This window comes from Bactrocera latifrons, unplaced genomic scaffold, assembly GCF_001853355.1.
Source record: "Bactrocera latifrons isolate USDA-ARS-PBARC rearing strain unplaced genomic scaffold, ASM185335v1 scaffold_34, whole genome shotgun sequence".
In the NCBI taxonomy this organism is placed as follows: Eukaryota; Metazoa; Arthropoda; class Insecta; order Diptera; family Tephritidae; genus Bactrocera; species Bactrocera latifrons.
This window is the reverse complement of record NW_017536979.1, coordinates 1,856,165-1,867,861: the sequence shown is the minus strand read 5'-3', so window position 1 is coordinate 1,867,861 and position 11,697 is coordinate 1,856,165. Positions and strand designations below refer to the sequence as shown.

The window sequence follows — 11,697 nt, the reverse complement described above, 5'->3', positions numbered from 1 at the left end:
AGTCTGGTTTATTGCTAAAGACGAATGACTTCAATAAACACCACCATAGATCTGTCTCTTATACACATCTAGATGTGTATAAGAGACAGTATATATATAGATATAGAATATGTAAGTTAAAAAAATTATACTCACTTCTTCACTTGGTCTTGCTTCATTTCAATTGATTGTTTCAATTTAGCCTGCTGATTCTCCTCCATCACCCGTGTGGCGTTTCGTTGTGCTTCAAACCGATGAATCTTGTTCTGCAAAAGCTCAAGCTGTGTTTCCAACTCGCCCACCGAGCCACCAACGGAATTCACTTCTGCATTCACCAGCGCTTTTTCCATATCCAACTGAAATTGTAGAAAAGAATAATAAAATATAATAAAACTTAAAATTTAAAATTATCGATTAATTAAACTAAGCACTCACCTCTCTTAGTTCCTCCGATTCCTGTTTTTGCAGTTCGGATATTTCATTCTTCAACTCATGGATTCTCATCAAATGCTGTTTTCTTTTCAGCTTAAGCTGATCAATGCCTTCGCAGCCACTCAGAACCTGCTTTGATTTCAATGCTTCCTCAATATTATTTTGTACAGAGGATTTAACGTTGCCACTCTTACTGAAGCTCGCTATTGCGCTTTTGGAGAACATTCGTGGTGCAGGTGCTGGTTTCTTTTGTAGTTTGGGCGAGTTTTGCAGTGAATTCGATTCGGGTAAGTTCAACGTGAGATTGTTAACATTTTTATTCGTACGTTTTGCTGGCGACTGTTCAGCGGAAACYGATATGGATTTTTCGGCGCTAGTTGGCTGGTATCGACTGCTCTCCTCGATGGCTTGCATTTCTAGTTTAAGTTTTTCTTCAAATGTCTTGATAAGTTGCTCATATTCACTCTGTTTTGAAGGCTTTGGTGCCACTGGGAGTGGCTTTGCGACAATAGGCGTCTGACCATACACACTACTGAAGGAATGCTCCTTCTTCGGTGACATGCATGTCGTTCTAATTTTGGTGCGAGGACTTTGCGGCATATACTTGCCAATGACGACATTTTCATAGCCAGTYTTCGGTGAACTGGGACCTTGTGTTTGCCCACTAATTTCAATTCGATTCTGAGTCACCAAACGAACATTCTCGTAACCAGAGGAGGTGGGAATGGAGGCTGAACCGTTAGGTGGTTGGGTGCTGAGATTATTATTACTACCTGAGACAGATCGTTGAAGTTGCGAACCAGATAGGTCAAAGTAGAAGGGAGACTTTTTGTCACGCGGCAGTGAACCATTTGTTTTGATCCGGTTTTGAACTATAGGTGAGGAAGTAACAGAAGCAGCACAACTCTGATTTTGTCTATCGGAATATTCAGTGCATATTTTTAGCATATCCTCAAGGCATTGATTCTCCGAAGTGCTAAGGTTCGAGAGGTTTCTACGCTGCATGCTTGGTGAACTCTCGTACTGCAAACGGTGCAGCGGCGACGAGTTTACAGAATTGCTATTAATTTCAGTATTGACTCCATTCATTGGATAAATCTGTAAACCACCATAGGTACCGGGCTTCGGATAGCGATCGTAAGCAGGCACGTTGTGATGATTCGCACTATTGGTGGTTCGTAAAGGTGTCGTGTTATTAACCTTTGCCAAAAACTCTCCACTTCCACATGCACTTGTATTTTGTATGAAATTCGACGTGCTCGGAATATTAACATAATTCCCCGTGCTGTTTTGGGCTCCTCCTCTTACACTATTGTTTAATTGATTATTGCGTACAGGACTTGCATTCTTGTCGTTGCGATGATTTTCAGCCAAATTTTTTGCAAAGTTTGCATATTTCTGACCCAAAACATCCTTGGCTGGCATATTCACCGTCACCAAGTCAGCGGCAAAAACCTTCGGGCAATGTAAGCCATTGATGTCAATCGGCGCTAGAGCAACGTTGTTGTATAGCGATTTATTGCTGTCTAACATACTTTTCGCACTCTCTCTACCCATCGACATTGACATTTGTACATTCGACATGGGGCTAATATGTTCCTCGTAGAACGAATCGATGGCTAACGATTGGCGCGCATCTGCACTTCCATTGCTGGAGCTAAGGCTTTTCGTTGAATCGCGCCGTGGCACTTGAGTGAAGTCTATTTGGGGCATTGAAATGCGTTCATTCGAACCCATGGTAGAGCGTATCAACTGAGCCTCAGCTGGATTATTGAACCGCAAATAATTTGAATTGCCAATGGTGATCATAGCACCCTGCGTTAGGTTCGTCTCATGCGTGATCTTCGTGCCGTCGATCAGTATGCGAGCGTCCTGTTCTGGTACTATGGTTACTTCGTTCTCCTCACTGCGATAGATTGTACAATGAATCGATCGGACCCCACTACCATTCAGAGATATACTGCAAGTGGAGGCCGAGCCAATAGTCATATCACCTGAAATCGAATAAATAGTATATGAAGGTACTTGTTACCACTAAATGGAGAGTTTTTATAAAGCTAATAAGAACGCAAATCTCATTTGCAATAAATGTGCGAATATCATTTGCTCCTAAACTTATTTTAAAAGCGTCTTCGCCGCAACTTGTTTGACAAAATTTGAAGCTACCTTTGCAACAGCAGTACTAAAAGTGAGATCATAAATTCAAATGTTTTCTTACAAACATATGTAGGTGAGTTGTATACATACACATGTACATAAATACATACATATACATACAAGTATGTCGCACATTTCGTAAATTTCGAACACATCSTTTTAATTATGATCGTATCTATGTGAATGTGTATGTTGTATTTGCAGGCATATGCTTGCTAAATGTTTTTATATTCGTAAAGTCACAAAAAAATCTAAAAAGCGTAAGCATAAAGCTTTTTGATTGTGACCCCTAGGAACCCGAACTTTTGATAAAGGCAAATTCATACTCAAAGAAATGTTTACATAACTACAAGTATGTGGTACTACATATACATAGTCCTGTATGTCACATCGGATAAAGGTACGCTAACTTATACTTTTTAACTTCATAAATAAAAATMATTATCCACACTTTTTTCTTTGGAGTTCACTCAATGAAAGCTTTTCATAAAAATCTATTAGAGGTTGGAGGACTTTTAAAACTCAAGGAACTATTCGAATGAAATCTAATTTATATATGCATATATTAAGCGGATATGATAAAAAATCATATCCACCTCTTTTATGTTGAGGTTTATGAAGCTTCTTCTCCATGCACAAGTTCTAAAGCTTCTATGCTTTAGTACATATAGATTCATGATGTTGTTGTTGTAACGGGTGTTTCATGATATTTAGCTCTTATGAAGTTGTAATAGTTGAATAATTTTTATAATTTTTTTTTTCAACGTTTAAGAATTATACAATTTTATTATCAAATAATCGTTCTCCAATTGCAACTTTTCGTAATAATCGTCCACCTGTGCTCGCTATATGTCGAATTGTTGAAAATTTCTGGCGCACATTTTTCTTACATAATGTCCAAGTATTAATAAGACAAAAAAAATCGCTCAAAGTAATGAAAATATTGMTGCCGTTCAAGCAAGTCTCACTGAAGAATGCTGTTTGTCGATTCAAAGACGTTATCAAGATTTGGGACTGTCTCAAATCTCTACCTGGCGGATTTTGAAAAAGGATTTGTGCTTGCATCTGTTTAAAATTAATGTCACTCAAGGACTGAAGCCGCTATACCGTAAACGTTGTGAATTTGCTGACAACTTGAAAACGATAACGATTTAAAAGAAATCATCTCCGATGAGACTCACTTTCATCTGAGTGATGCGGTATATAAACAAAACTGTCGTTTGTGGTTAGCAAAAAAATTCATAAATTTTTCATGAACAATCATTACATTCACCTAAATTGACAGTTTGTTTTGGTTTTTGATCTGGCGGAATCAACGTTTCGTTCTTCTTTCGGAATGAAACTGATGACACCGTTACTGACAATGGAGAGCGGTAGAAATCGATTATAACCAACTGTTTATAGCCGCATTTGGTTCCAACAAAACAGGGCTRTGTACCACACAGTATGTGCAATAACCGAATTATTACGAGAAATKTTTGSATTTGTAGATTCGATTATTTCAAGATATTGTTACATTGAATGGCCTGCAAGAAGTTGTGATTTAACACCATTAAACTCCTTCTTGTGAGGTTATTTGAAGTCATTCGTCTTTAGCAATAAACCAGACTCTTTTCAAGCTTTAGAAGTCAATATTAAATGAAAAAGTACTCAAAAATTTTGTTCATGAAATTCGTTCCTGTAAAAGAAGTCGTGGAGGAACATTTGAATTTCCTTAACAAGTAGTGTGTCTTTTTAAAAACATATTGTATATGAATTGAAAATATTTAATGTTTACTATTCGATTTAGCACATACAGTTTTCCCTGGTATAGCGTAATAGTTGCCCGAAGTAAGCAATGGTTTAAGGTTCTCAGCACGTTCGTTTTTGCAGAGAATATTTTTCACGCCAGAATGAATTGGAAGAATTGGTTATCCCGTAAATATCGGTACACTAGTATTAGAAAKATATTTTTATATAAATTTGAGACCAATATTTCTAATTATAGGGAAAATATCGATTTTTTTCTATGAGTTCCTCTTAAACGTTATCTTTAGGCACTCCGAATTAATTCCACTGAAATTCATTTAATCTATTAAGCGTTATCAATGACATAAACTCGTTTGAGTTCCAGTAATTGAAGATATATTCATTGAAAATTATCTATGTAAATGCTTCGAACCGGCGTAAATATACCCGTGTACCGTGTATATGTACATATACATATGTATGTACATGTACACAAATACAGTAATAAATATGAGTTATCTATACCAGTTTTTGCTTTTAAAAAGCTTTACCGTTTTTCTAATATTTTATATCGTCACATAAAATGCAAAATAACGTAACGTTCGGAAATTAACAGGGGAAAGAATGAAACCCGTAATAAAATGGAACATGAGTTTGAAGTAGTGGATATTAATCAATGAAACACTCAATTTCGAATTTTTGGATCATACGTTATTTTGCATTTTAGGTTTGAACCACATGTATAAATTATATATCCGCATTTATTTATGTATGTTTCAATTATCTTGTGTTAAACTTATAGAATATCAAGAGGTTTTAATTGATTTAATGTTCTGATTTTGAGGCTAACGAATTTGTAAGCTCCTTCGAGATATGGAGTTGAATAGAAGTTCAAAATTGATGTAATATGTGATGTTATTTTGTTACCTATGGGTATGTAATGTATGGTAACAGCTGTGCTCAAACGTCCACCTCCCAAACTGACCAAATGCGGATCATTGGCAGCAACTCGCAGTGTAGGATCCTTTTTCGTTAACGACATCTAAAAAAATAAAGAATAAATAAAAAATGGTGCATTGTGAAATAAAAACAAAATAAAATTCAAAAATATTATCAATTTTATTTTATTGATACTCTTTTTTTAAATTTTAACTATTTCGGCTTAACAAAGTTTGTCAAGCAAATATTTTTGTGTCAGTCGATATTGGAACTGTTATTTCTCCAGATAATGATCAAAAAATAACTGTCAATAGGTATACGGAAAACTGATTTTACCAAAGGTGTTCCAAATGATAAAATATCAATCAAATAATGTTAATATACTTATTGGAATGCAAAAAACTTGAAAATGGACAAAATCCGTGAAAGGAAGTTAAGAGATTAAATACAAAAAAGAAATATTATTTGTATTTTTTAAAAAAACTAAAAGAACTTTTCTGATTAAACTTTTATAAAAACGTAAAAGTAATTTTTAAGAATTCAACAAGTTTTTATTTCAGCAAAGTCAATGGCAACTTATCAGATCTTGTCATGCCATACCAAACAACTCAACTTCTTGTCGAAGATTGGAAAAACAATAGAGTAAACTTATTACATGCGCATAAAGGACCAGATGTACGACGACATTGACATAGTTCAACGAATAAAAAGACAGCGGCTATGCTGGCTAAGTCATGTTGTCCGAATCGACGAAAAGACTCCAGCTCTGAAAGTATTTGACGCAGTACCTGCCGGGGGAAGCAGAGGAAGAGGAAGACCTCCTCTYGGTTGGAAGAATCAGGTGGAGAAGGATTTGGCTTCGCTTGGAATATCCAATTGGCRCCACGTAGCGAAAAGAAGAAACGTATAATCGCGTAAGCGGTGTCTACGCCAGTAAATAAGAGTAAACTTATTACATGAATTTGATCGAGATTCATTTTAGTGGGATAATGTAGCACAATAATCAAGGCACACTATTTTGGGTTTCTGTATTTTTTATTGCAAAAATTGATTTTGCACACAAATTTTTACAACAACAACAGCAGTAAGACGTGTAATCCTTTTGAAGTAACTCCCAGAAATATATGAGATTGCACAATACTTACAGAAAGCTTGTGAAATTTATGCGAACAGGTTTTTACGTTTTTCTGTGTTTCATATATTAGACTTATCCGTGTCAATTTGAAAATAAACTACTACGAAGTTGTAACACTCATTTACGTTCCGTTGCACTTTAGAACCAACTCGTACAAAAGCCTAAATTGGAATAATAAGGAACGTACACAAAAACAAACCTACAAGCCATTGCGATTGCGACGTAAATGTGATAAAAGAGAACAAAAGTGGTTGGAAACATGGACGCAGCTGATACGGTGACACTGGCGCCAACTGTTCACCAACTGGCATTTGGCGTGCGCGCAGACGCAGCACAATTGATGCATCTGAAGTACCTAAGAAAAATTATTCAACTTAGAAATAAATCCGTTATGAAACCATTAACGAGTATTCCTTTGAATACTCCCATCTCAAACACATCAACTGAGAAAATGGTGTGAACACAAAAGGCAATCTACAAAAGGACGAGAGAAAATGGGAGATTTAAAGGTGCACTCAAATTGTTGCAAAACAAATATGCTTTCAAAAGCAAAGAAGGAACCCTGATAAATATAATATATATGTATATATGTACATGCATATAATAAAATAAAGTAAGCAATTAAAATTTTTTGAGTTACACCAATCGCAAGCAAAATAAAAGTATATAATTTATAAATATACACTGTGATAGTAAATTTTGTAATTTTTCTGACAGCTAAAAACTTCAGCGCAACGAAAGCCAAATAAAATACATATTGAAGGTATATGTATTTAAGTATTTATATCTAAGCATATGTTTTGTATCTCGGTGACAGACGGAGTTTGCGTTTGCATTTATGGCATCATTTCGTTGATGACTCATACTCAAAGGTATGTGCAGAGACAACCAAAAACCAGTTAGATAAAACGGGCAAGAAATAATCTCAAATTCTAATGGAAGACGAAGGTCCCAAGAAACACCGAATAAGCGCCTCCATTGAGTACTCGTCCTACACACATTCATTCATTTATTATACATATGCGTACATCGGCTCAAGCCCAATGGCCAAACCCAAAAATCAGACAAATATTGGGCAAGCAAATGAAATCAGGCTCTAATAAATGTTCATCCACATGATAAATGTTTAAACAAAGAGGAATGCACATCCACATGTACATATGTACATATGTATATCGGTAATCAATGATTACTGTTTTTACAAAGTACCAGCAAAAACAGATAATCTAGACTTTTATTGATGGAAGTGATTTGTGGAAGAATCCTCGTGGGCGGCACGTTCCTATCCAGCTGAAAACAGCTGCTGCTCTTACTTCATAATACCAGCCCTTCCACAGTGTAGGTTAGTCCACGGGAGAGGGGTTGAAGATGCGAATTGGCAATTCAAGAGAACACATGTGACATTTATTTATATTGTAGACAAAACCTTAAAATGTGACCCCTCCTTTACTAACGAACTAGTTTCGCACGCGCCATTTGTCTCAAGGCACAACAGGGGTGTATACACAAGCTTGCAAAATATAATAAGGTGGCAGCTGCATTTTCTTTTTTTTCTGGTTTTAATATTATTTGTGAAAATCAATAACTATGTTCAGCTGATATTGTGCATGGAATAAAATATAGATGTTGACGCTCGAACCAATAAATACGTGCATATCGCTTCCCGTCGTAATTCTATTTTCAAATAATTATTAATAATCAAAGATTTTCTATTACAAATCAGAGGGCAACGCAATAAAACAATATGCTTTATAATAAATTGTGCTTAAATACATGTTTCTTGAACAATCTTTAGTCAAAGATTATGTTTATGAGAAACCAAATGAATCCCAAATAGTATAACTGCTGTAGAAACTGTTTAGGTTTTWTTAGGGGGATTTAATGTGAAATTTTAAATTAAAATAGAGTATGTAAATTAATACTGAACTCACATTTTCTGCCAGAAACTTTCGAATAAGTGAATGCCGTTTCACCAGTACTCGCAAAAAAGCCAATAAATCAATTCATTTCTCTTGATTTTTTTGTCTCATAGACAGGGGAATGTGATTGACTTTCTTCGATGAAATTACTGCCAACACAAAGCACACACTGACACGCATTCTGGAAGTCGTCGTCGTGTAACTCGTCTTTGATGAACAGCGAAATTCAACTGATGCCGGCCAAATAGGGCGCAAACAGCCGGCTTATGCTTTCGCGTTAATATAGAGCCCGATTCCAAATGAGTAAAAACCAAGTAAATAAGTCGGTATATGCGTAAACTGTATATATGTAAATACGTAAGCAGAGAGGAAATTCACTTTTAACACAAGCAAGTCGGCAAATAATCGTATAATTCTACCGTACATATTTACTCGTGTACACATTTACACATGCCAATGACCTTGCGGAGAATAATCATATTTAATTAGATATATGTTACAGAGGTATATGGTATATACATTTTAAAGCAATACCTTACTCCTTGTCGGTTGTATTCAGCTGAAATTATAATATTTCGTGTGGTTACACTTTTCCAAAACTTTTCGACCAAATTTACGATAATAGTTATGTGTATTCTTTATGAAAAAATAAAACAAATTAAGTTTTACTGCCTATAAATCTACCTGTATGGGTAAATACGTCATATTTTATTATTTATTATAGTGCTATATATTTATGTCTAAAACGTTGGTTAAAGGTATAAAAAGCTCATTCTATTTTTAAAATAACCTCAAATAAAGCAGGTGGATTGGTCTACTTTGCTGACTTACACTTGCTCAATACATAAATTACAATAAAACTTAATTATAAATATCGCTTTAAGTTAAACGAATACGGCATATTAAATGTAAAATTTACTGAATTTCGCAAACTACGCACATAGAGCTTTTGAAGTGAACGTATGATTACGGTTACGTGACAGTAAACCCAATGATGGTATGAATCTGATATACTATATACATATGAGTTGACGTCTATTTGGTWACGGTTCACAGATTTTGGTAAGAAACTGAATGCTCTACAAAATGGGCACTTTYAGATTTTTGTAAACCTAACCGTTTAAAAGATATTAATAATTGAAATTTAACTATTTTGATTCAAAATTTGTTTTTTCTTTTGGATAAAAAAAACATCATTTTAAAATACATGATATTGTAAGAAATTTATTGCTCTGTAAAAAACTTKKAGAGCCTTTTTTAGAGGTTTCTATCAACCAATTTTTCATAATAGGAAACGAAAAAACATCATTTTTTCACCCACCGTAATGTTTATATAACTCGACCGAATAATAAATATGTAATTTATTGCTAATATAGCCTTATATACTAAAATTTTACTCTTTTAAAAACCTTACACATTTACATTATTCAATAAAGCTCGTCATACTGAGCTTTGAGAAATTTGGGTTAGGCGTTTAAGCGTTTAAGCGGCGCTATTAATCGAAAATCGAGGTGTGTGGCATATGGTATGCGGCGAAGAATTCACGATTGCACGCATTATTAAAAAGTTGTTTGTATGTGAAGTGGAAACGAATGAATTTTTATACCCTGAGCAGTGTGCAATAAGTTTGATAGAATGTTTGTAACATACAGAATCAAACGACGAAGACAAGTGATTCTTATGAGCATAGGCATGAGTTTTGATGTACTACTATGAAAAAAAATAGTAAGACTTTGTTTATAATTTCAAAATTCTTAATTTATTCTTCAAAATCTAACGTTTTTTACAATCATCGGACAGTTGCTATTCAATTTCCCGGAATAACCCTCAATGCGCGTAGAGATTCACGTTTAATGTCTTCAATTGGTTCAAAACGTTTTCCCCGGAGCGGTCGTTTGAGTTTCCTTAATAGTCAGAAGTTACACGGAGCTAAATCAGCCGAATACCGCGTGGTTGCGGTACGATTTGGGTTGAAAATTTGGAGAAGAAGTCAGGAAGAGTCAATGCAGTAGGCGACTCGGCATTATCGTGATACAAAAACTAAAAGTTGTCGGCCCATAATTCCGGCCTCTTTTTACGAATTGCTTCGCGAAGCATAACACTCAAATAGTATTCCTGTTGACAATTTGGTTGGTCGAAAAGAACTATTAATATAACCTTGATTTTTTTAGCTGCTTTTACGTGATTTTTTCGTCTTTGACTCACCTTTCGCATGATATTCGGCTGATTGATCGTCTGTTTCCGGATCGTAAACATAGATCCAACCCTCATMKCCAGTAATTATACGTTTCATGACATCCCGGTAGTCGGAAAGCATTGTTGCACAGACGTTAACGCGACACTGTTTTTCGAAAAATTTAGTGAGTTTGGACCCAATAGTGCTTTCACTTTTTTTAAGCGCAAATGATCTTTCAAAAAGATTTTAACTGATCCCTCCGATAATTCAAAGATGCAAGTAAAATCTATGAACGACTGTTAATCACCAACTGAACTTTATGTATAGTACATCAGAAAGACAAGCGTATACTAAACTGTAATGATTATTTTGATGTGACATTGGCACATACCAACCTAGAAAAAAATTCGAGCGAAATTTAAATTAAAAAGTCCTAATATGTTTTGCCCGCAGTCGTTAAGATCGAACGGGTGATGAAAGGTATCGTTGCTTTCCAAACCGACGCACCCAGCCAAAAGCATTATGTTATTTATTTTTCGTTATGTAAAGTATGGCAAGTAAACACAGTATAAAAAAGTTTAACTATACATAACAGATAAGATAAACCTAACTTAATCATTGCTTGAACAAACTTACGATTCTTGTAACCTGTCCTAAATACGAATATATTTGGTAAAAACTGGGTACTCAGTGACGTTGATGGTGAAGAAAAATGTTTATACTMTATAAATGGCAACAATAGATATTAYCTATTATTTAAMAGTCTGCTTCAAAACGTGTGTCASCGCCAAAATAGGTTTCGATCAATAAATACATGTAGTATACATTAACATAAGTATCCGTATAGTAGGATTCTTTTAATATTTCGGTATTTGGCAACACTAGTGTTGCAATCTGACAACTCACCACTTTATCGTAACGTTTGASATTTTTGATGTTATACATATTCAGAACGTTTTGATATACGATCGCTATTTGTGTTATTTACAGTTACTTAAAATATTCATCTCGGTGGATGGTGGAATTAAATCGCGAATAATTAACTTTCGACGTGGATTATCTCAGCAACAGAGAATCGATGAACTTAATTCCAGTTTTGGTGATGGTGACAACTATAGGCATTAGTGGGACTAGCATACCATGCTTTCAATATTGTATGAACAAATGTGGTCGAAAGAAATGATAAAAAAAAAACACGATAGCAGTGCTTCGAAACACGTCTATGTCATCT

The 11,697-nt window shown here is 35.0% G+C and overlaps 1 protein-coding gene across 3 annotated transcripts in view; it reads right to left on the bottom strand.

Annotated features, from left to right (window-relative positions):
• The window catches only part of LOC108971341 (pleckstrin homology-like domain family B member 1), a 39,271-nt gene that overhangs the window by 8,540 nt on the left and 19,034 nt on the right, over window positions 1–11,697 (bottom strand). Inside the window, exons 1-4 of one of the 3 annotated variants that reach the window (XM_018937330.1) lie at window positions 8,302–8,515; window positions 5,224–5,338; window positions 415–2,405; window positions 136–335 (exon numbers count right to left, since the gene is read on the bottom strand). In XM_018937330.1, coding sequence (XP_018792875.1) covers window positions 136–335; window positions 415–2,405; window positions 5,224–5,338 — 2,306 coding nt within the window. In that variant the 5' untranslated portion in view covers window positions 8,302–8,515. Of the gene's footprint in view, window positions 1–135; window positions 336–414; window positions 2,406–5,223; window positions 5,339–6,380; window positions 6,520–8,301; window positions 8,516–11,697 lie in introns of those variants that run through there. The other 2 variants (XM_018937331.1, XM_018937329.1) reach the window with 2 other exon arrangements.